The sequence below is a fragment of the Notothenia coriiceps genome, unplaced genomic scaffold, assembly GCF_000735185.1.
Source record: "Notothenia coriiceps isolate Sejong01 unplaced genomic scaffold, NC01 NC01_scaffold00007584, whole genome shotgun sequence".
Taxonomy (NCBI): domain Eukaryota; kingdom Metazoa; phylum Chordata; class Actinopteri; order Perciformes; family Nototheniidae; genus Notothenia; species Notothenia coriiceps.
In genome coordinates this window covers 41,946-67,850 of record NW_011340285.1, presented here as the reverse complement: position 1 = coordinate 67,850, position 25,905 = coordinate 41,946, and the positions used below count along the sequence as shown (strand labels likewise).

At 40.1% G+C, this 25,905-nt stretch overlaps 1 protein-coding gene across 11 annotated transcripts in view; it reads right to left on the bottom strand.

Annotated features, from left to right (window-relative positions):
- mark2b (MAP/microtubule affinity-regulating kinase 2b) overlaps positions 1-25,905 on the bottom strand; it is a 53,507-nt gene that overhangs the window by 22,859 nt on the left and 4,743 nt on the right. For all 11 annotated transcript variants that reach the window (XM_010769653.1, XM_010769655.1, XM_010769660.1 and 8 more), the window contains exons 2-7: positions 9,107-9,274; positions 7,357-7,410; positions 5,854-5,902; positions 5,593-5,658; positions 5,023-5,093; positions 4,310-4,366 (exon numbers count right to left, since the gene is read on the bottom strand). In XM_010769653.1, coding sequence (XP_010767955.1) covers positions 4,310-4,366; positions 5,023-5,093; positions 5,593-5,658; positions 5,854-5,902; positions 7,357-7,410; positions 9,107-9,274 — 465 coding nt within the window. The remainder of the gene's footprint in view (positions 1-4,309; positions 4,367-5,022; positions 5,094-5,592; positions 5,659-5,853; positions 5,903-7,356; positions 7,411-9,106; positions 9,275-25,905) is intronic.

Below are 25,905 nucleotides of genomic sequence, written 5' to 3'. Positions count from 1 at the left end.
CACACCACAACACACACACACACACACACAACACAACACACACACACCACACACACACACCACACACACACACACACACACACACACACCACACACACACACAAACACACACACACACACATCCACGCAGAGGAGTGTCCCTAAGCCGTCCATATTACTCTACTGCACAGAACCTGGACGACGTAGTCTTGTGGTAGCGAACTCTACGACGACTCATTCTTCTACTGTGTCTGGCCTCTGTCCATGGTGTGTGGTGGTGTGTGGTGTGGTGTGTGGTTGTGTGTGGGTGTGTGTTGTGGTGTGTGGGTGTGTGTTGTGTGTGTGTGTGGCTGTGGGGTGTTGTGTGTGTTAATAACAATAACAACAAGGGTACCACAGTTATAATTCAGGTTAAGTAGAAGTACTCTCTGAGAAATTTTCATTTGTATGTATGACTATACCATGTGCCCAAGAAACATATGTAGGTCAGTCTCCCTGGAAATTATCATCTCAGATGAGTGACTATATATGTGAACATTGTAGTCGTACCTAACATCCATGAAAATTAATCATCTCATGTAGAATATAATCGAACTAATGTAGGACTTGTAGATACGTCTCTCCCTGAGAAAATTTCATCCCAATGTAGATGTTGACTATAATGTGAACAGCTTGTAGTCGTCCTCTCCTGAGAATTTTACAACAAAACATGTAAAATAGTATACCTAACTATGTGCAACCTAGTAGACGATCCTCTCCTGAGAAATTTCATACTCTAGTGATTAATTCTATATGTGGCTTGTAGTCGTCCTCTCCTGAGAAATTTCATCTAATGTGATATATGACTATATGTGGATTTCTTGAGTCGTCTCTCCTGAGAAATTTTCATCTCTGTGATGTATGACTATATGTGGACTTGTAGTCGTCTCTCCTGAAGAAAAACTATATCATCATCGCATAGTGATGTATAGATAAAATAATATGTGGACTTTAGTCCGTACCTCTACCCTAAGAGAAAATATTCATCATCCACGTGATGTATGACTATATGGAGACTTGTGTCGTCTGTCCTGAGAAAATTTCCATCTCCTGTGTGTAATACATAATGGTGAACCTTTTAGTCGTCCTCTCTGAGAAATTTTCAAATCCAAACTCTAAGTGATTTAAGACTATATGTGGACTGTAAGTCGTCCTCTCCTGAAGAAATTATCAATCCCATAGAGTGCATGTAAAAAGCATAATATGTGGAACCTTCGGAAGCTCGTCAACTAAAACTCTGAGAAATTTCATCTCTGTGATGTAGCTAAAAAATTGATATTAAGGACTGAGTACGATCACTCACCAAAGAGATTATCAATACCTGTGTTGATGACTATATTAAACTTAGATAGTACGATCCTACCACTGAGAAATTATCATCCTCTGTGAGTATGACTTATGTGGACTTGTAGTCGTCCTCTCCTGAGAAAATTTCATCCCTGTGATATGACCTATATAGTGAAGACTTTAGTACGTCTCTCCTGAGAAATTTCATCTCTGTGATAAAAGTAATGACTATAGTAGGACATTGATAGTCCGAATCACTCTCCAGAGAAATTATCAATCTCTGTGCATGATGACTCTTGCCACTAGTCCGTCGTCCTCTCCTGAGAAATTCATCCTGTGATGTATGACTATATGTGGATAGGTAGTACGCATCTCTCCAGGAAAATTTCTCTGTGATCGCTACTGACTCCATGACATGAAGATTTTCGAGAATTTCATCTCTGGACAGTATGACCTACTTGTGGACTTCTCCGCGCTCTCCTGAGCGGAAATTCATCTCTGTGATGCATGACCTAATATGTGGACTTTCCTCTCCGCGCACGAATTTCATCTCTGTATGTATGACTATCTGTGGACTTCCTCTCCTGAGAAATTTCATTCACATGCTGCACTGTATGACTATCATGTGGACTTCCTCTCCCTAGAAATCCATCCCTGTGACGTATGACTATATGTGAGACTTCTCTCCTGAGAAATTCATCTCTGTATCGTATGACCTCTAATATGTGGACTTCCTCTCTGAATAATATTCATCTCTGAGCTGAAGTATGACTATATGTCGGACTTCCTCTCCTGAGAATTCCCATTCTCTGATAGAATATATGTGACTTGTAGTCCTTCCTCTCTGAGAAATATCAACTCTACTGTTATCGTAATCGACTATACTAGGTGGACTTCACACTCTGAAACATTTCAACTCATGTGAGATATATGGTGACATGAGCTTCCTAACTCATGAAGAAATTATCACTCCTGTGAATGTATGACTAAATATGTGGACTTCCTCTCGTGAGAAATAGTCATCTACTGTGACGGATGACATATGTGGACTTCCTCCCCTGAGAAATTCTTCATGCTCTGGATGTAATAATAGACTAATATTGTGGACTATCCTCTCCCTGAGAAATTATCATCTCCTGTGCATGGTACTACGACTATAAGTGGACCTTGTAGTCGTCCTCTCCTGAGAAATTATCATCTCTGTGCATTTATGCCTAAAAACAATCCGGACTTCTCTCCTGAGATTTCATCATCTGTGAAAATGTATAGACTAATCGTGGACCTTCCCTCTCCTGAAGAAATTTCATTCTCTGTGATCGTATGACATTAGTGAGACTTCCTCCTCCTGAGAAATTCATCTCAATGTGATGTATGACTAATAGTGGCCTTCTCTCTGCGAAACATTCTCATCTCTGTGATGAAAATATAGCTATAAATGTAGGACTACCTACTCTGAAGAATTTCAATCTCGATGATACAGTAGCTAATACTAATGTGGACTTTCCTCTCCTGCAGAAATTTCACTCTGCTGATCAATGTGAGACTTGTCGTCTTCCTCCTCCTCGAAATTTCAATCCTGACTGACATAGTATGACTACACACACACAATTTCAATACTTTCAATAAACACATTTTGGTTCGTGACAGTGGGGGGCTGGTCATCCCGTATTTATGAGGTTATTAGTGTGTGTGTGTGTGTGTGTGTGTGTGTGTGTGTGTGTGTGTGTGTGTGTGTGTGTGTGTGTGTCTCACCAGCAGGCCGTAGTGCTCTCGGGGGGCCAGGTGGGCGTGGCTCAGGTGTCGGGCGGCCTGTAGCACTCGGACGATTCCCTCCATGTTGCAGGTGAGGCTGAAGCAGTCGTGAGCCACGATCAGAAGCTCCACGACTGAAGGAGAGAACAGGAGAGCATGAGTGTGTGTGTGTGTGTGTGTGTGTGTGTGTGTGTGTGTGTGTGTGTGTGTGTGTGTGTGTGTGTGTGTGTCTCACTGCCTAAAGTGAGGAAGTGAACATGAGGCTGGGGTTGCCTAGCAACAGGTGTGCTATTCTTTTCACTAGCTCTGAATACATTGCAGTGTTTGAGTGTGTGTGCACATTAAATACAACACTGACATCATCTCTAGACTTTGAACTCGGAAATAAATGAACAGTGGTCACTCTTCTTTTCTACTATCAAGTTTAATCATCTATAGCTAATTATCATACAACAAAAAACAAAAAACTAGTAGACAGAGCTGTAATAGCAGTTCGAAGAACATGAATGCAGTCGTGCTGGGTTTTTCATCTTTGGACCAAAACAGAACGATTTCCGTCTCGTTGCGCTAGAATTAAGCCTGTGCTGGATTTCACAATAGAATGCACAGGTCAAGAGTGATTAGGATAAAGTGCAGGACGCTACGCATTACAATAATTGGAACTGTCTGTCTCATTCTCTCTCTTTTTGTGCACGCCAACCATCATTGCCTGGTAAAGAGTGAAAAATGTTTCGTGACCTTGCTGAAAGCACTGAAAATGTTTATAAATAGCTAAACGATAACCATGATTGGGGACACAACTTTGAGATGAGAGGGTTCTGTGTGGTTACAGTAATCATGATAATGTTCTGTCTACAGGTCTGCCTGCTGGCACAATAAGAGGATTAACAACACAATGGGCGGGAAGAATTAGGTCTGCGTTTTAATTTCTGACACCAACTGAAGTGCTTTAAAGACAGAAGGGAGAATATATGGAGAGACAGCGAGAGAGGATTATCCAATAGTGAACACAAGAGGAGAATTACGTAAGAAATAAATGTGCGTATGTATGGGTATGCGTGTTTAAGCCCTAGCACTCGAAGAGGGACATTATATAATCTTTGTGATTAACCCACGAGTCACCTGTTCATGGAGGCAGAATTTCTAATCTCAAAAAGTCAGATCCTATGATGTTAAAAAGTGGACAGAGCGAGAGAGCATGCCAGTTCGCGCTTTGACACCCAATGTAATTCAATCATGTGTGTGTTCTCACCTTGAGGTCTCTGTGTACTATACACTTCTGATGGCAATACTGCACCGCTGACACAATCTGGAGAGTGAGAAGTGAGTGAGAGAGGAAGAGACGGAGTGAGAAAAGATGACAAGATGAACAAGTTTTAGAGATTAACTATAAGACCCTGATCTCTCCATTGGGGTACTTCAGAAAGCGATAATAAAGTACACAGGGAGCTCAATTTATGCAAAACTTCTTATTAATATCAATCATTAAAATATTAAATAAATGCACTTATTAAAATAAAAAGAGATTCCTGCTTCTGCACTTCAGATATATCATGCCTTAAAACAACCGCAGCGTACACAAACATACATATACAATTACATAACCAGACAGTAGTGCTGCACAATATGAGTATATAATGTGATGACGTTGTTGAATAATATTTATTGCGCTTAATAAACAGATATTAAGTGTACTCTGTTCTGCTTCTTTCAGTTTACTGCTGAAAATACAATAAAATGCTTGGTAAATATTTTTTTTTTAAATTCATTAAATTTTTAAAAAAAAGTAACATCGATCTGTGCACAAAAGCCAACGACAAAGAAAAGAGTGAAGTTTCCTACTGAAACTCTTTTTGAAACTCTAAACCCATTATCGTACAAGTTGACATCTTGATGAAAATAAAAGCTAACCTATTGGGCAGCCCTAACAAAAATGCATTTTCTCCAAAATAAACAAAAACAAACCTGTCTGAATTTGGCACGGGCTTCTTTCTCCTTCATCCTGCCATGGGCCACCAAGTAATCAAAGACCTCTCCTGGGAGACGAGAGAAATGAGGAGAGCAGAGTTATTGTTGGAACCTAATACTTGTCTCTTTAAGGCCGGAGTATTAGGTGAAAGGGACATTGGACTAACTATTGTCATTTAAAAAGAAAAAAAGTATAGGCACTTTAACTAAAATACAAATACTTACAAACAGGCTTCTTTCTTTTGTAATAAAGTACGTTATTTTCTTTTCATACAAAAAAACGTTTTATTCGTATATATGCGTAATCTAATTAAACACGGCTTCTATGTTAGAAATAAAGAAAAAACAACAATTCACAGTACAGCAAACATATATAATAAAATAGACATTTATTTGTAAATGTCTTTACAATAAAATAATATTGAATACAAATGTGAAATCATGTGCGTCTACATTGAGAAGACTCTCCCAGAAAAAAAACTAAACCTGTGTACTATGAGGCATGTGATGGTAACATACAGAGTGCCCAGCCTCAGGGGGAATTATTTCACAGTGACACGCACTCACCTCCACTGGCGTACTCCATTACCAGGTACAAAGTCTTCTCTGTCTCTATCACCTCAAACAGCTTGACTGGAGGTGGAGAGAGAAAAGCAGGAGGAGGGGGAGGGGAAAGTAAAGTGAAGGGAGAAGGGACAGGAAAGAAGAAAGCAAAAACAAAGAGATAAGACAAAAGCAGAAGTATTAATATGAGACAGGTTGAATGCATGACCTTGAAAGACAAAATACATCGCTGCGGGACGACAGAGTGATCTCACTGTGACTCACCTATGTTGGGGTGATTCAACATCTTCATGATCCTCACCTCCCGGAAGAGCTGCGAGAGAGGAGACCAGATTTATTTTGGTGTTGCTTGTCAGTGTGCCGTTACATTTATATTCTACACATTTAAGCGCAAAATACTTTCAATAGATTTGTTATCAATTTGTTTATTAAGTATACTGTATTTTATTTGTGTCATTGCATAGACTCTTAATCAATATTTGCAGTGGGTAAAGTGACACTGGAAACATAAATATGCACTTCCTGTTTGAGCATGTGTGTCAATTTACTGAAAAGGGAAACAAATATTAGTTTAAATCCCGGCACAATTTAGGATTTCAGAGCTAACAAATGTTGCCTTCAGCTGCTTGTAAACTCTGATAGATAGATTCAAGCATAACAAGTATTAATTCCAGTCTGTGCCACTCAGTCTCTTTCTGTGGTTTAGGCGAGAAGAGGCAGTTTTCACTCATTATATATTTATTTGACTCAGCAGATAACTATGCTTACTGTAGACAGACAGTTAGAAGCCAGAGTATAGCTGTTAAGGTTGCAAACAACCCAAAATGAAACACATTAAAAAGGTAATGTGTGTAATACACTCAAACACAATGTTTTGTTTCATTTCACTTGCTGTCTTATTAATGTAATGTAATCCCATTTTCCAAAATGGCTTTAAAACCAGTAACACATTCAGTTGTGTTTTTTTATAATTAAATTCCTCGATATCAAGAAAACAACTTGACATTTAAGGCTTACACAATGTCCCTTGATCACGTGTAGCTCACACACTTATAGCATTTCTGAATGTCCAGGTGTTATTTTTGTGTAAAAATAAAATAAAACAGTGAGTGTTTGTCTTTTCATGGGTCTTTTAAAGGCAGCACATTATTTGCTTCAGTTGCAGCATGCAGAAATGCAGCAAGACGCATTTTCCAAGAACCGTGCAAAAAGAACAGACAAAGTCCCCTTTGTTGGCAAAAAAAAAAACTGTTAAAAAAAAAACTTTAAGAACTGATAGGGAATAATATCAGGAGTTCCAAATTGGTCCCTAATGCATTTGATGTGAGCGTGTGTGAGCATTTATCACTGGATTTATGTGCTGTGAGTCTCTTTGTGACGTCTTAAAATGTTCCTGTCATGTGTCCACATTTGCGCACATTAAAGATGCACGAGTGTGTGTGTGGGTTGAATGTGCACATACATGGTAAGGGAGTGTGCGTGTAAGTGGACAGACCCCACCCTGCCACGATCAAAAGAAGTAATTGCAGCTTGTTTCCTGTAATTAAAACTCTCTCTGAAAAACTAGACCACTTCAGAAAGACAGAGAGAGAGACAGAAGGAAAAAGCAAGAGAGAAGGACATGTGGGGCAGGAAGAGTGACTTGAAAATGACTTCTGAGAAAAGGGATAAGAAGGACTGAGGTTTGGATTTCGTGCCCATATGTGTGTGTCCATGTGTGTGTGTGTGTGTGTGTGTGTGTGGTGTGAGGGAGAGAAAGAGACCCACCTTCTGCAAACTGGAGGAGTTGAGCTGTGTCTTATCAATGATCTTTACAGCCACCTAGAAGCAAAACCACATGTGTTATTACTCTTTTATTCATCGACAACAGTAGCATTGCAGCTATCTTTTTGGACACATCACACACACACAGAAGAATGATAACATCTCACACACAAACACATATTCACAGCGGGCTACAGTTGCATAATAGGGCAGTATACAGGCACACACACAAAGCTAAAGCATGCTATAATGAGGTCTATAGTTCATAATCCAACAGATGATGCCAACAACAGAGAGAGACACAGAGAGAGTTAAACACAACAAAAGGAAAGACAAATAGAGATATGGACAGATGGGTGATATTCAAAGTGAGAGATGTAGGGTGAGCAGATAAAACAGAAGAAGAGAAAAGAGTACGTGAAGATAAAGCGAGGAAAACAAATAAGTATATGTCTTAACAAGGACACCAAAAAGGGAGGTTTTCTCCCACATCCGTCTTTCACTGTCAACTAACTCCTTTCTTCCACTCCTCTTTCTGGTTGTGCTTGTCTGTCTGTCTTTCATGCCCTCTGACTCTCCCTTGTTTTCTTTATGCGTGTGTGTGTGTGTGTGTGTGTGTGTGTGTGTGTGTGTGTGTGTCAGCGAGTCACATGGAGTGTTATCAGGGTGTCAGGCACAGAGCTGTCACACATTGACAGAGCCCTCACACCCCTCTCTCTCCCTCACACACACACAGTGTACTTCAGTGGGCCTCAGACAGACCCCAGCATGGGCTCGCTGCAGACACAGCGTTTCCCTTAAAGGTACAGACCACCGCGTTACAGCACATCTGGAATTCACAGTAAGCCAGAGACATTTGGGCTTCTCTATTCAAGCTGACAATGGCCATCTAATCTCCCGCAGCAGATGTACCGTCTCCAAAGCCATGCGAGGCCAGGATCAGACCGGACCCCACTGTGCATCCCAGCGTGAACCCTCCCGTATCCTCAGCAACCAGGAAGGAAGATTAACAAACAGTCCAAACATTTAACTATTTTTCTACTTTTAACATCTTCTATTCTAAGCAGAAGTGTTTTTTGGTGATAACATAGCTGCTGGTTAAAGGACTGGCAGTCCATTTTTCAGTAACTTATACTTACGGGGTCAGGTTCCATTGCCTGCCTAAATTGTCTAATGGCAATTACCTTATACGTTTATATATACATTAAGCACCAGATTAAAGTCGAATTGAGATTAAAAAGTAATTCATTTCATGAGTGTCCGGGCCAAAAGGGCAGCAATAAACACAATCATACAACTTTTCAGTGAAGATTTAAAGATAAATAGAACAGTCAAAGCAGTTTGAGATGTACATACTAATCTACACAAAATGCACTTTGACACACAATCCACAGGCTAATAGTTTATATATGTCTTCATCTTAAATGTCAATCACATTTTATTAATATAGCTTAATATCAAAAATTCATCGTACAAGGAAAAAAAGGATAACGATAATTAAATAATATAAATAAATAATCAAAAAGAAAAAAGATGGATCAAAGTGGATTTGATGACGCCAAAAAAATTATCGCGTAGGTGTCAGAATTGTTGGTGTTTGCAATTAAAGAAGCCAGTTTCCAGGTAAATAAAGTCACAATAGTAAAGTTTCTCTCAAACATGTGGCTTAAAAGAAAACACTGAGTCTAGGTGACTATCAGTGGAACCAAAGGACAGATTGTCTAGCACGTGTGCACTGTGCATGTATGCCTACCTCTTTTCCGGTGAGGACGTGTCGGGCCAGTTTGACCTTGGCGAAGTTGCCTTTGCCGATGGTTTTTAGCAACCGATAGTTTCCGATGTGCGGCTGGTCGTCTGTTGTGGTCGTGGCGACGGAGTTCCGACATCGCGGCATGCTGGAGCGGCTGGAGGACTTGGTCTCCTGAGAAGAGATAAAACAACATGTAATCATCAAGAGGAAGACATGATGACAGTAATAGAAAGTGACAGTGAAAGAGAAGGAAAAGTCTTTGATTTCCTTTTCAATTTAATTTGATTGACCCATATCTTATTTCAGGATTTATAAAGAGACATTTATCTATTAAAAAGTGGATTATTATTCATTCACAGAAGTAGAACAACCAACAAAAACACATTAGCAATGAAAGAAAAACTAGGTTAGATAAATATACACACAACTCGTCAACATCGTAACAGAAACACCAGTCTAAAGCTGTTAATGGAACCCTTTACTGTACCATCATATACATTCATAATTGAGTATGAGCACATGTTACTATGAACCACTGCTACGTGCTGCAACCATGTCTAATAACACCAGGGAAAAGGTAAAGCTGCTGGGACACTGAGTTTAGTCTCGATGTGACTCTTGTCACTGTTTTACTTTGGTTAATGTTACACTGTCTCTAGTCCAAACAATATTCACCATTTAGTAACATATTGATATTGTGATGATAAATGTATACGCTGTGTGAAGAATAAAACATTTATGTTCTGATTCCGACTGTATGTGTGACTTTCTTTTGAACCTACAAGGGCCAGTAGTGTATAAAGTTATTTAAAAAGTTATTATACAAGCTAAAAATGCTTCAGTTCATCCTACAGCAGACAGAAGGTCTTTCGAGTCACACACACACACACACACCCACAAAAAGAAAAACAAAACCTTGCTGTGCTGGCAAGTTTTACATGGTTGGCTACTGCGATTGGGTTTCAACTCCAGGAAAGGGTCAGAGCAATTGTGTGTGTGTGTGTGCGTGTGTGATCTAAGCGGACAGGTGACGGGGATCAGGGTCAGAGGAGAGGACGACTGGCTCCAGGGTGACGAGACGCAAACACACACTGTGGCACAAACACCAGCGAACAGACACCCACTCGGTGTGGGATCACAGACATGCACTCAGCGGCATAAATCACACACACCTCTCTGAGGTTTGACACCAATGAGAGGGACGGGCAAGTGAAATTCACACTGTTGGTGCGGAGTGAGGAGGTTTCGCACAAATCATCTCGTCCTCTTTATTCACCTAATTATCTCTCTCAGCCTCGAACAAATTAGAGGCTCGCTCTAAGTCCCAAATTACCCACAAACAACTTTTTTTATCAACATCTTCCTCCCCACGTTACCGTATCTTCAGCCATGGGAAACTTGGATAACCTTGATTACTTCATTGTGCGTTTCTTGCTCCAGATGGTATGATCTAATGTCTGTGTCCCATCCACACCCCCCCCCCACATCCTCATACTGACAGTGCAGACATGTACAAAGTGTAATAGGCCAGATTAAGCTTTAACACAAGCAGGGGGACTTGGATTAAAAACAAATGACAGTTACATTAAACCGAGAAGACAGGAAGGACCTTATGTGGGCTTGCGTGAGGGAGAAGCAAATTATTTTATTTTTGGATCATGTAAGAGAGGGGGGGGGGGGACCGACAATGCCACATGCGGACACTATTCAAGACAATGAAACTTAATCTGACCATAGAAAGACGATTTATAGCTTTGAATCGTTTCCCAAGGCTTCTAGAAACTGAGAAGGCATACTATTTTGTTTGTTTCGATTTTTGATACTCGGACGAGCCATTAATCAGGAAAATGCCTGGGCTTACAAGGCCGATTCACTTAAACAAAAATAATAATAATAATAATAATAATAGTTTATTTTAGTTTTAATGCAAATATGCAAAATTCCATTCCCTGTGAGAAGCCCAAGATGCTGCTATCTGATGAAAAAATGCTGTTAAATGCATTAAAACTCTATTGTTTGTCTTGGCAACGTTTAAAAAAAAAAAATTACTTAGAAGAAAAGGATTTAGTTGAAGTGCACTGCTGGAAGATTAGTAAACAGTGCCACTACCTCAACTACAGTGGTAAATACTTTTCATCCATCGCAGCCATTTTTTAATATGTATAAAAACGTTGGTATTCAATCACACGCATCAAAAGGGAAAAAATGATTTCGACATTATATATTTGTCATTGGTCTAATGCTTATAAACAGCTGTAGGAAACGGGACGAGTGTACATATGAAAGTCCACAATGTCCTTTTGACTCAATGCATTATATGCACTTAGGTAACCAGGATTCTGCCTAACCCGATTTCCCCCAGCTAGATTTCTGCTTGTGAAAGTTGATTCCTTGGCCATATAAAGCTCACCAGCTTTGCGTTGACCTGTACATGTATGCATGACAAACATTGACACAGCCACAGCCTGAAAGAAAGAGCAGAGCTTGTGAATAAAAGTAAAAGTCCTTACATTAAGCGATGAATACTCATTTCAGTGTTGACACAAAGTCGTCTTTAGAAGTCTGATTCCAGTGCTGGACAAAGGATTGGTATAATTTGTAAACATTCATGCCGAAAAGTTACAACTGCATGTCAAACACTTCGTCGGGTTTCCTGCATAACTGGTTTCTTGTTTGCTGTCTGACAGGAAAAGCTGTCAATGGCAATGCAGACAACATTAATGTATGCCTTTAAAATCTAAAGCACTCGGTGATTTCAAGTGTTGATATTGGCCAGGAAATATCAGCCTGAAACCCTAAGAGACAGAACTTGAGTACACATTGCTTTGAATCAACCTAAAAAAAGTATAAGGACTTCTCTAGGCACCTATCACTAACAACAACTCTTTCCAACATTTTGAATTGGTGCATCAAGGTTCCTCAACAAATGAAAGAGACATTTTCCATAAACGACTATCATTCCGAAAACTAAATAAAAACAGCTCACACTTTGAAAGTAGATTTAAGTAGCATAACTAAAAGAACAAGAGAGGCACAGCTTTATGACTGCACTCGTCACTAGTGAGGTTATTATAAGACAAGGGAACTTTGGAATATGCTCAACAAGTTATCTCCCCTTAAGAAAAAGTGAAACTTAACCAGCTTCCAAAATGCTGTGTAACATGTACAACTATGGTGTAACTGTACTACAACTGATAGAAAGGTCAGAACACTGAGGCAAACTACGATCCTCTAGTTATCTAGTGCTTAAATGGATCATCCATCCACCCACTTGTTGGCAGCATAAACTTTTAATGGTTCAAATTCATTACATTTCGAGTTCAAACTTGTTTCCTCCGAGTTCTCTGCCTCGTCCACAGTCTGTAACTCTTTAGTCTTCCTCCTCTCCTATCCTCTTTCATGTCCGACTATTTTGGTCTTCTGATTCTTCCTTCATTTTTGGGCAGCTGCAGGCTAGGCTAAACCCCCCAACACACACACACACACACACACACACACACACACACACACACACACACACACACACACACACACACACACACACTATAATTATAGATGTGTTGGAGGACAATAAGTGACATCATTGTTTTGTTCTCACATTATCCTCTGATGCCGTATGTGACTCATGAATACTAACTTGAAACTGCCAACATAATCTCTCTAGCAAAGAATTTACTAACTTTAGATTCCAGTGTTCTCATTTTGAATTCATGTTCTGTATTTACAAAGGATGTCTAACTTTTAAAAACTGAAAGTCGACCTCACTCAAAGTCAGGAATTGTTAATGACATTCACACCAAATGAAGGGCCCTGTGGAAGGGGCGGAGGAGGTCAATTAGAAAGCACATGGCCCAAAGACACATATATGTAACAAATCACATGACATTGTTGACCACTTCAGGCGTCCCTGAAATTAGGGCAGTAAGCAAAGCCATGCAAAACGTTTCAGAGGTTTGGCTGGCCAGCATAATAACAACAAGTTCTTATTTATAATTTAGCATGTGTACTCTATAGATGATTCGGGTTGTAGGAAGGAGACACACCACTAAAACTGCAGCAACTTTACTTATAAACCTGTGTATATTGTGTGCAAATCATTTGTATGCACCTTTGTCAATTAATCTATTAATGGTTGTATATTTGAACTGTTTTTATATTATTTTGCATGTAGACTGGAAGAAAAGAACAAAGGCGTGAGTGAGCAGAAATAAAATGAGAAAAACAAAAAAGTAAGAAATGTGTTCAATAATAGTAGCCGTGTTATATGTTTAATAATAATGTCGATATATTACATTACATGTCATTTGTTAGACGCTTTTATCCACAGCGACTTACAGTACCGTGGACAATCCCCACAGGAGCAATTTGGGGTGAAGTGTCTTGCCCAGGGAGGGGACACAACGACATGCTGACTGCAGTGGGACTCGAACTTGCTATCCCCTGATTCAAAGTCCAGCACTCTACCCACTGAGCCATAGCCGCCCACATTATATGCCCTAAAAATCAGGTGATAATCTCCATAGCGATCCTGGCCAGCACATGAATCAGTTACCGGATAGAATTGAAAGCAACTGTACATTTATCTGTGAATACACTTATTTATATAAAAGAAAATGTATTAAAATATTTTTAACAAGAAACCATTTTTTTTTTTATCCGATTAGATTCTAATTTTGCAGTTTAGTGAACTGACACATGTTAACATACATTTTCAAAACATGTCAATAAAATATTAGGGCTGTCAAACGATTACAAATTTTAATCAGATTAATCACACCTTAAAAATGAATTAATCATGATTAATCACCATTTGAACTATGTCCAAAATGTGCCATTTCTTTATGTATATTGTTGTGGGAATGGAAAGATAAATGAAAGAAGGCGGATATATCCATTTAACATACAGTATGTATGTTTATTATAACATTGTTCTGTGTGTCAAAATGAAAGACAGCCCACACACCTATCAATCATCAAACCGTGGGGTCTTATTTCATTACGTGTTGATTTCTATCAACACGTAATGTTGTATCGATGTATATAGAGATGTACTGCAGCAAAAATATTCTCCGTCGGGACTTCCTGCAACAATACCACGCCGTTATCTTGATTCTGATTGGCCAGAAGACATTATCAAAGAGGTTCTATTGAGAAGACGATCACTACGTGACAAAAGTTTTCAAAACCGTTTCTAGTCGTCGGTAAGTGGCTACTGAAATCAATCTTACTAACTGCTGTCTGTGCAATTTACTCCGCGCGAGTTGGCGGGCTTTATTTTGCTTACTTTAACATCATTTTTCATGGTGGGGCTAAGCCATTTCTTGGTATGGCTGTAGCCTACCCCAGCCATACCCTGGCGCTGCCACTGGTGGGATGTATGGGGCGGGCCATTCTGCACATGCGTTAAATGCGTTTTTTTATGCAATTAATTCAAAAAATTAATTGCCGCCGTTAACGCGATAATTTTGACAGCATTACAATAAATATAACATTTTTATTTCCAATTTCCTGCCAGCCACTATTAAACAATAATAATAACCCCACTCATCCTCTCCATGCTCTGTTCTCCCTGCTGCCCTCCGGCAAGAGGTCCCGCAGCATTAAGAGCAGAACAGTCAGATTCTGCAATAGCTTTTTCCCCCATGCCATCAGACTGCTGAACAGCAAGTAGACCAGTAACATAAAGATTAAATTACGCTGTGTAAAGCACACATATTTTCTATATAGTATGTCTATTTTATTTATATGTATAGTAAGTCTTTATATTTTAAACACACACTTTATCTTTAATTTGATCAGCACCACGTCACTATTATTTATTTATATGTACAATTTTAGCACGTTTTTATATTGTCCTGTTCCTGTAAGCCAGTACAACGAAATTTCGCTTTAATAGTACACTCTGTGTCTTGTTGAAATGACAATAAAGTATGTCTAAGTCTAATTTAAGCCTGTCGGATACTGGCAGACTTTATCGTTCTCTGCCTACCGTGTGGAGAGACCATTAGCATCGTGTTTATATCCGGCCCTACAATTCAGACCTCCTCCCCCCAACACATTCACACAAAGTGAAAACGCACTGACAAGATGTTTGCTGCTGAGAGCCATTTACTGCCACACTGCAAACACAAGCATGTGCACATGACCACACACACACACAAAGCAGTAATGTTAATCCAAGAAGCCAGTACTGGTTGTGTTTTAACTCAAGCCTCATTATCATTGACCTTTACTAATCTGTAGTTCTGACAGGAAGCCAGTCAGATACAACCAGACTGACATTTTTATACAGTAGAGTCCAGAAAGTGACCCTAAAGAGTGGCACATGAAGTGTGTCTAGCACGCTATCAAGAGACGGCTTGGGCCAACTCAAACGCAAGATAGGCAAACACAGGCAAAACCACCACCAGCAGCACGGAGGCAAAGTAGGGGTGATACAAGTAGATGGGCGCTTAAAAACTTGCACACTTTGGGAAATGAACATGACAAACTAGGCTAAACTGAATCACCATTGTAGAAAACAACGTGCCCAGTCAGCCCTGCTTACTGAGACGCCGGATTAAGTTGATGAATTATCAGCTATAATCTGATCAGCTTGCCAGACTGTTCTCCCCATTTTCACCTTACTGAGTAGACTCACATCACATTACTCTGAAGTGACCAGTCATATTTTCCTCATTCTTTAGGTTGTTCGATTTAAAGTTAGGAAAGCAGAGGCACTGGATTATAGTGGGGAAAAGGGGGAAGAATTTTTTTTTTTTTAAATAAATCTAAACTGTGTTAATTATGTCAAATTGTTTTTGTATGTGCTTTTGATTTACTAAATATGTAGTATTAGTATACAGACCTATCATTACTCCAATTATACACAATTCCAATATGGCAACTTTCCAGACAATGAGCAAAAAAACAAAAGGTCTCATTAGTAGCTATTATTTTGATGATTGATGCACACCGATGTACAGCTCTCCCTTCCTTATTGAGCATTACTTCAGTTTACCGATGTAGAATGGCTGAAGTCTGAAATGACCACCTTCGGGGGAAACCATATCCAACTTAATTACATTTAAGAGCAACGAGCTTCAAACCAATTTATGAGGTTATACTAAAAGGTCTTCATGCTGGCACACTGCCAGAGCCCATGTTCACCAATTTGATAGTTATAGGCAATGTCTCCCCATGATGTGGTTAACAAAACTAATGGTGTAAATAGCATTAATTACAGCCCCAGTAACCTTCTTTACATTTGATTGGTGTTCCGATCATTTAGATCCCCTTCAGGTGACGCCATGTGTTTTAAGGAGGTGGTTGAATTTGATGAGATCTCTGTACACTCTGTGGAAGATAATCGTCCCCCCTTTACACTGACAGGAAGTGCTAATTCAAAAAAGAAAAAGCCAATGCTGGAGTTCATTAAAAGAGCTGTTGTAATGTCAGCCACATACAAGCTTACCGGCAGGCCTGTAGGCTGCTTTCATGCAACTCATTTGTCATCTGCTAGTACATGTGTCATAATGTACCACCTGCTGTCATTTGCCAGAAAAATGAGTGCAGTTAATGAGAGCATGATTCATGACATACATTTCTTTCCATGTATTTGCTTTCTAATAAACCCAGTCCAAATGGGCCTAACTTTACTGAAGGGGTGTTAAAAAAATAAAACACAAGCTGTATTTTCTGCACACATTTCTTGATGCATGTAGATCTCAACTATAAGATACATTATTGTTCTTTCTAAATGCATGGTGTTTCCAAAGTCTATGATGTGATGATTAATATTGATGATGTTTGGCATAGTCGAGCAGACCTTTTAGATCTATTTAAAAATGTCTACTATTCAATCATCTATACTCTTTCCAATATTTAAAGAATATTTGTGTTTCTCTTTCACTTTGATACGAACCAATGCTATATGTGAAACAAACAAGCTCAGAACTAACAGGGTCTTTATTGGATACATAACAACCAGATACGAAAGCTGCTGCATTATACTCAAATTTGTAGGTGGGAGGACACACACACACACACACACACACACACACACAATCTTCCCAACTCTAGGTCGTGATGGCTGTGTTGCCATGGAGACTTGTCGCTTGCTGAATCCTACCCTCTATCTCGGTGTTGGTTTGTTTCACTTTCATCGTTCCTTCCTTTTCTCTTGCTCCCTCTCTTGCTCCCTTCCTCCCTCCCTCCTCCCTGCCATTTTTTCTTTTCCCTACCCTGCTATTCATATGTTTCCGTTTCTATTTATACTCCTCTTTAATGGCATGATGGCTTTCAAGAAAAACAAATGAGACAGTTTACTAGTGTCCTTAAATGAGAGCATGTTTGTTGCACCATCCTAATATTATCACGGTTTGATTCAAAATAGATTCCAGATTTAGTGTATGGGGATGGTAATTTCATTTTACTCTAGTAGACCGTTTGCAAATAAAGCAGTTTGGAAAATGAAGACATGATAGCAAAAAGTGGGTATAAGATGGAGGCATTAAATCTGAAAAAGCTAACCCATTGCAAAAATGCAAAAAAACAAATGAAAGCCAAGACAAAATGTACCATGTATTAAAGCTAAACTACACCAAACACTTTCAATAAACAGATAGTTTGTGTTGTTCAATTCAATGGTCATAGATTTCAACCTAACACAAGCTACTTTTGAATTGTTCTCTTTTAGTCACCATATTTTGCTTGCTTTATAGTATCTCTCAAATATAAACACAAATTATGGAAGCAGCTACAGCTACTGGAACTAGCCAATTACGCAGGAAACCCCAGCAGGGAATAACTTTGGGAAGACTCATGTGAAACAACCACTCTAATGAGAGGGAAATGAAAAGGACACAAGTTAAAAAGCTGCCAAATGCCTGAGAGAAATGTTACTGCACCTGTTCAACAGTTCTTCTGATTCATCTTAGCTTTTCGCCAGGATGAAGTCACAGAGGAGGCAGTTACAAACGGCCATGGGGACAAGTCTTTGTATGCAGTAAATCATTTTCTGCACTTTTTCATCCTGTGGGTGAAAATGTTTACTAGATGACCACTTTTTTGACACAATTTCCTACCTTTCCATCCAATATTTGTGGCAGACTGCTCGGTCAACAACTAAAATGAGTATGGTTGAAGGTCTAATTGTTGAATCAGTCTGTTTCCATTATTACGCCGCATCCTGATTGCTATCAGTAACTAAAGACTCAAATCTGAAGAACTTTTGAAATGCTGATAGGGGCTACTGGCTCACAGCACTGCAAGTCTGAAAAATCATTAAGTGAACGGCACGCAGTTTTTAAAAATAATTAGTAATTTTTTGATAGCATGGTCCTTTGTCGCCTCTTATGAAACTCTGTAGGGGAACATCTAATAAACAGTATAGCTTATATAGCATAATAGCAATACAAACTGTCCGCATAAGGCTAAGGACATTTGTGAGAGGCCCTTTACTTTAGCAAGGTGGTGTCACGCTGAGTCTCAGTTTGCTGTGAATGTAGTGTCGCGTGTGTCTGCTCTTGAACTGGATTACCCCTAACCTCTTAGGTAAGTGTATATTTGTGTGTGTGTGTCCATGCGAGTGTGTGTGTCAAATCAATTCAGAGCCCCCGTTTGCTCTGTTGCTGTCACAGTTGGGACATGCTGCACAGCACTTCCTTGCGTGCCCTCGTTCTGCTGCTATGCAACTGAGTGTGTGTTCGTGAGTGTGTGTGTGAGGGCCGTGCATATGAGCCACCAGAGTAAACAGGTCTATTTAGCTCAGCTTTCACAAGGTGGCAGAGTTCAAAGAAAAACTGATGAAAATATAGATATGTGTAGATAAATAGGGGAAAGGGATTCCCCACCGTGTTTTATAGGCGATTTGGGCCACCTAGCCTGAAACAAAGACTGCTGACACTACTCTATATTAAATAATAGAGCTCCAAGGAAAAAAGAAATGCCCTCGCAGGAAGAGTGCCACCATTATACGCAAAGACAAATTATGATTACAAGTACCGAAATTATTCGGTACGGGCCCTTCGGTTCGGTACACGTGTGTACCGAAGTGTACCGAAGTGTACCGAACGAATATAACGTTAAACGTAAAAAATTGAGAACGTGAAGTTCGTGAACAACTTTTTGGAAGTAATCTCAGCTGCTGCGTCGCAGCATTCAGAGTAATTTGCTCACATTGGGTTCAACGCGTCATAGAGCGAGAGCAAGTCATTTCATTGGACGAGAGGCATACTATGAGAGCTGGTCACAGGGATGCGTTCAAATTTAGTCAGTAATTTGAGGAACTGTCGAAATGGCGAACGGAGATAAAGTTGAGCTCGAAAATCCTCCAGCATCATTGAAGTCTCCGGTTTGGGAACATTTTGGTTTCGCAGTGACGTACAAGGATGACGGACAAAGACAGGTGGACCGAACCAAAGCTGCTTGTCGGCATTGTTCAACTAAAATTGGTTATGCGGCTGGCAATACATCAAACTTGCACACTCATTTGAAAAGGCATCACCCGAACGTGAATATCACCGGTACCAAAAGAAAGACGACTAAAGTGCAAACCCAACTCCCACTAGCATTCAAGCCTCCACCACTCGCAACAAGTTCAGACCGAGCCAAAGCTATCACCAACGCCAAATATCCTTATGTTGCCATGTTAGCAAAGCGCTACCTGGCTGTATCTGCTACCTCTGTCCCTAGCGAGAGGGTGTTCTCCACAGCAGGAGACATTGTGTGCCAGCAGATCTGCCCTTTCGGCAAGCAATGTGGGCAAGTTGATTTTTCTTTAAAAAAACATGAAAATACAATGACAAGCAAGTCATAATGTCAAACTGGCTGCTTAGGTACTAGTACAGTACAGTTCAAATACAGATTATTTCAGTTCATCGAAATGCTGCACCTTAATGTTTATTTTATTATATTTTGTATTTATTTGAGTGAATATTCACAGTTTAATAATAATTTAAAAANACAACCCTTGACGACCGGCCGTTCTGTGGTTCTCCAGATTCTACAGATGGCCAGTCCGCCCCTGTTCTTGAGCCATATCTTTGTCTTGTGATTTTTGACTGAAAGGGCAAAAGGCTAGACCTACTTTGGTTGAACTATGTGGCTCCGTCCCTGCTTTTGACAAATAGGTGTGCGATTTGACATGCCAGATTGACTGAAAATTCTAAATATTGGTCATGTTGGTAGGATTGGGTAGGCGTGGTGCTACTTGTTGGTACGTGGGGTGGGGGGGGCCATGAGTGCTCAGTGTCCAGGGGCCCCTGGAGGTACTAATCCGGCCTTGTTCAACTGAAATTCATAGTGTTACTTAGACCCTTCCAGAAAAACGCGATCCTGGAGTCGCAGAATTTACTGCATAATCAGCAAAATGGCGCAGATTTTTAAAAGGCTGCATATTTATCAAAAGGCCGCATAATCACCGCATTTTTGCACACAAAGTTGAGAGAAAAAAAAGTGAACTCGTCTTGACGTGAACTAGTGATGATGATGACGTCATCAGCTCGCGCATCACAGAAGGTAAACAACACCGTAGAGTGAACGTGTGGAACTCACACGACGAACATTTCTGCTAAAGACCGGGCAAAGCAGTACCCCGATGTCTTTCACAAAAGTGGGGGGAAACTATTCTGCACCCGTGCAACTGTGTGTTGGAGCATAAGAGAAAATCGACGGTGACGACCCACTTTGATTCATTCAAACATTCGAAAATGCTTTCTGCTGCTGCGGACAAGAAAGCCAAACAACTCACGTTCACCGAGGCCTCAACCTCCAAAACCCTTTCGAGGGCTACAAGAAACGAAGTGAGTAGCCTACAAGATTGAAGCCGGTCAGATAACGAACGAGTAAATGAAAACAGAATGAGGCGGAGAAGTGTGTGTGTGTGTGTGTGTGTGTGTGTGTGTGTGTGTGTGTGTGTGTGTGTGTGTGTGTGTGTGTGTGTGTGTGCGTGTGTGTGTGTGTGTGTGTGTGTGTGTGTGTGTGTGTGTGAGATTAAAATAGCCCCATTGCTTTTACAATAAATAAACATTGAATGTGTTTAATTGAAAAGTAAAGGGGTTTAACGTTAGTGGCAGGTTGTGTGTGAGAGAGAATAAATAAGACAGCCCAATATTTAAAAAAAATTGTTATTCTTTTTATCCGCATATTTAGCATATTTCCGTATATTTCCGTATATTTCGCAACTTCCCGCAATTTCACCGCATAAAATCACATAAAAACCCCGCATGTTGAATTAAATAATCAAGGAATTTTGCCCGCGTTTTTCTGGAGGGTCTAAATAAAGTAACTGGGTTCATCAAAACTTGAAAATCATTACCTTGATCATGTGGCATGCTTATTACTGGTTCTCACTATATCTTTCTATATTTAGGAATCAGTTTGACTCAGCAGAGATCAGGATATTTCACGTAATGGACAAAGCTAATCCTCTAGGATAATAATGGTGGAAAAGGGACTGAGATTTAAACAACAGATGCAAAGTGTTCATAGTTTGGTCTACAAATTGCAAGTTAATACTAGTTTTGCTTTAAAGACCAGGGTTTCCCACACAGACTTTACTTGGGCGGCCCGCCCAGGTATATTAACGTCCGCCAAAGTATATTTCGCGACCCATTTAGGTTTTTGTTTTTTTTATTCCGTCCGCGAGCACGACGCCATCTGCGATGGATTAACGAGTGGACCATGATCCCTCGCTCTACCCCTCCTGTACCTGTTTGCTCTGCCGTATGCGCTCCGCAGTAACCTCGCTGCGAGGCTCCGGCAAACAATTGAGGAGCGTGCTCCACTAGCGGACACCAAAAGTATATCTCAGATCTGTGGGAAACACTGAAGTAGATGAGTAGGTGAATACAAATGTAGTAGTCTCATAACACATCAAACAGAACACAGATCGTGTTAGACATGGGAAATGTATTTTTGGATAAAAAGCTAATTACTAGTGTTTGGTTGTAGCATTAAAGCTTGAAAGATTGCCATCAACATAAAAGCAATTATTGAAAATCTGTTCTTTACATGATAAAAAAAAAAGCCACAATCTAAATGAATGCTTTATAAATAAAGTCTATTGCTGCCTGAATGAGCTGGTTTGTTTCCGTTATTGTGTGACATTAGGTAATCCAAATGAACCCTTTAGAGGCAACAAGATCAAACACTAACACGTAAATACTAATCGAGGCAAAGGTAGACTTGCAACTTCCTTGTTCGTTTTTTGTCAATGGAGTCTGGTGGCTTTGAAGAGAACATAGATAACATTCATTTCCTTGTTGGAAATGGCTAACTGATGGCAAATTAAAGCCTGGAAAATATTCTAAATACATGCAAACACTGACTAGGGATGAATACAACTCTCCTTCAAATAATCCAAACTATTCCTTTAACTTTTCCTACAAATCAAAACAAACATTTTGACACCGAGAGGATTCCAAGTATTCATGGATGACTAACACCAGATGACTTCACAGAAAAAGGGAAAATACATTAACGCCCTGAGAAAGAAATCCACACGCCTACACCTGAATGACGTCAAGCCCTTCAAATGGCAGGTCGACAGTTAGCTGCCACACCTTCCACTCGGCTCGACTGGAAAGGCCTGTTTTACCCTTAGACAATCCGACACACAAACAAAGCACTGAACTTCACTGCATTGTTTTTTTCAACACCTAGGTGGCTGCTAGCCCTATATTTATGCTTCCACCGGAAATCCAGGTATAAATGGACAACTGCCCATGAATCAAAATGTAATTCCAATCCTATTAACAGCCAACGGTCTATGTGCAGGGGGGAAATGAGGAAACTGTGTGTGTGTGTGTGTGTGTCAAAAAGAACATTTGTGAATGTGATGGAGTGTCTGATCTACTGTGTGTGTGTGTGTGTGTGTGTGTGTGTGTGTGTGTGTGTGTCGACAAGAACATTTGTGAATGTGATGGAGTGTCTGATCTACTGTGTGTGTCTGAGTGTGTGTTTGCGGCAGGTTCTCTGTTGCTAGGGCCCTGGCTAGCTCTGTCTTTCTGTTCATCTGCCTAGTGACTCGTCTGGTAAAGAGAGAGGCATAATTTATGGTTTCCTGGGCGTAACAGCAACGTGTGTGAAAAAGCGCATGTGTGTTATAGATTGCTTACAAGATGAGTCATTCAAGGGGAGAAGGAATAAGGACAGGCAAAGAGGTGAACACTAGAATATCAAAACACATCTTCACCAGCATGCCTGTGTCGGTATCCTCACACATTCAGTGTTTCGCTCTCATTTATATTGAATTTCCAGCTCGCTCGCAGGGAGATTCTCTACCAAGCTCTCACACTCCCAAGGTGTCAGATGAAATACATCAAACTGTGCTCAGCTACACTCATATTTCCAATACTGTGTTTGCTTTGTCTTTCATTGCTGTGGAGCTTGTAGGCATTTTGAACCTGCAACCGTCAACTCTTCAGTCATGGTGCGGGTTACAAAGGTCAAACTGGAATAGATTGAAAACTAGGGCGAGGGATAACCAGATTTTTACTTAAACAATTCAGTCCTAAATGGGGAAAAATGCTATTGCTAAAACTATGAAAGACATTGATATTGTTCAGTCTCAATACTCAACAGCCACTGTCACACAAACCCTTTCATCCCAATTCTTCACAACAACTCCTCTTCATTTAATTTCTTGCTTTCCTATCCTGTGGCTCTTTTTTTTTACCAATTCTGTATTGACCAGAGCCTCAACCTTCTGTAGCATGAGTAGCGCTTTGCACTTAAGTTTTGAGTGGGTTCCTCTTTGGTTTGCAACATTTTCACACACAATAGCACACATGTATCGCAGATAGCAAATCACACAGCACCTTACTGTATAATATAACACACAGAGTGAAAACGTAACTTTTGCATGTTTGAAAGACGGGATGGAAAAGAAAGGTATTTTTACAGGGTAACTCTAGGTTTTAATGAGTGTTTAAATGAGAATGTTGAAGCCTTCATATTGATCTTCAGACAGCTGCAGATAAGTGACTATCAGATGATTATCTGATTTCTACAATATAACTTAAAAGTCATTTTGTCCCACGGGAATCCCACTGATCCCATCCCATTGTTCCTGGTCAATAAAAGTCAATACAAGAATAACATGACAGCCGTTGTTAACTTGGTCAGAAAACAAAACTGCACACACAGGTGTACTGGAAACATATCTTCCATAAAAAGTGTTTAGCTTTATACTGTATTCATGTCAAGATTTGGTGGGAGCTTGTCAACGCCTTAATTCAACAAATCAGGTTTGGAATCATTCAGACCTTAAATGACTTCATATCATGTTGTAAATTTGTTCTTTATTTCCTTCTTTCTTGTTTTATTTCCTTTAGAGATGGACGGTGTTGTATGAATAAACCTTGAGTAAACCCAATGAAAATATTACAATCAAGCCCTAAATGCACTTTAGTTCATTTAGACGTATGGGAAATATCATTCGGACAAATAAATGTTTCAAATCCATTACACTTCAATGCGGGGAGGATCCAGCTTGCTTGGCTAGTGTGCAACTACCTAAACAATGAAATGGAGGATGAAGTAACAATTGAAGAGGCAGACCAGTATTTCTGGATGCTTTACTCTGTCTTTTCAGAAGATGTGACTCAATAGATAGAGAGGGAACATTGTAAAACAGGAAATCAGACAATCAACTGATCATGTCTGGGGAAGTGGGCACAGAGTGAGAACCTACAGCAAACACAAGCTATGCAATTCCCCCTTTTGGACTAATAAGCCACCATTCTTAGATCACATAGATACTGAAACAAAACCCTCAGGCTTTTTAATTTATTATATCAGTTTCATCACCATAATGCGCAAAACAAATCCAGGTACTCAAGGTTAAACTATTGTCACACCGAAGAGTGTCATACCTAACAGCCAGGACAAAACCTTGTGTGGCAACAGGTCAGATCAGAGCCCCTCAACATACAGTGGGGCAAAAAAGTATTTAGTCAGCCACCAATTGTGCAAGTTCAACCATTTAAAAAGATGAGAGACCTGTAATTGTCTTCCTAGGTATACCTCAACTATGAGAGACAGAATTGGGTGAAAGAATCCAGGAAATCACATTGTAGGATTTTTAATGAATTAATTGGTAAATTCCTCTGTAAAATTTGGTCACCTACAAACAAACAAGATTTCTGGCTCTCACAGACCTGTAGCTTCTTCCTTACGAGCCTCCTCTGTCCTCCACTTGTTAACTGTATTAATGGCACCTGTTTGAACTCGTTATCAGTATAAAAGACACCTGTCCACAACCTAAAACAGTCACACTCCAAACTCCACCATGGCCAAGACCAATGAGCTGTCAAAGGACACCAGAAACAAAATTGTAGACCTGCACCAGGCTGGGAAGACTGAATCTGCAATAGGTAAGCAGCTTGGTGTGAAAAAATCAACTGTGGGAGCAATTATTAGAAAATGGAAGACATACAAGACCACTGATAATCTCCCTCGATCTGGGGCTCCAAGCAAGATCTCACCCCGTGGGGTCAAAATGATCACAAGAATGGTGAGCAAAAATCCCAGAACCACACGGGGGGACCTAGTCAATGACCTGCAGAGAGCTGGGACCAAAGTAAGAAAGGCTACCATCAGTAACACACTACACCGCCAGGGACTCAAATCCTGCAGTGCCAGACGTGTCCCCCTGCTTAAGCCAGTACATGTCCAGGCCCGTCTGAAGTTTGCTAGAGAGCATTTAGATGATCCAGAAGAGGATTGGGAGAAGACCATATGGTCAGATGAAACCAAAATAGAACTTTTTGGTAAAAACTCAACTAGACGTGTTTGGAGGAGAAAGAATGCTAAGTTGC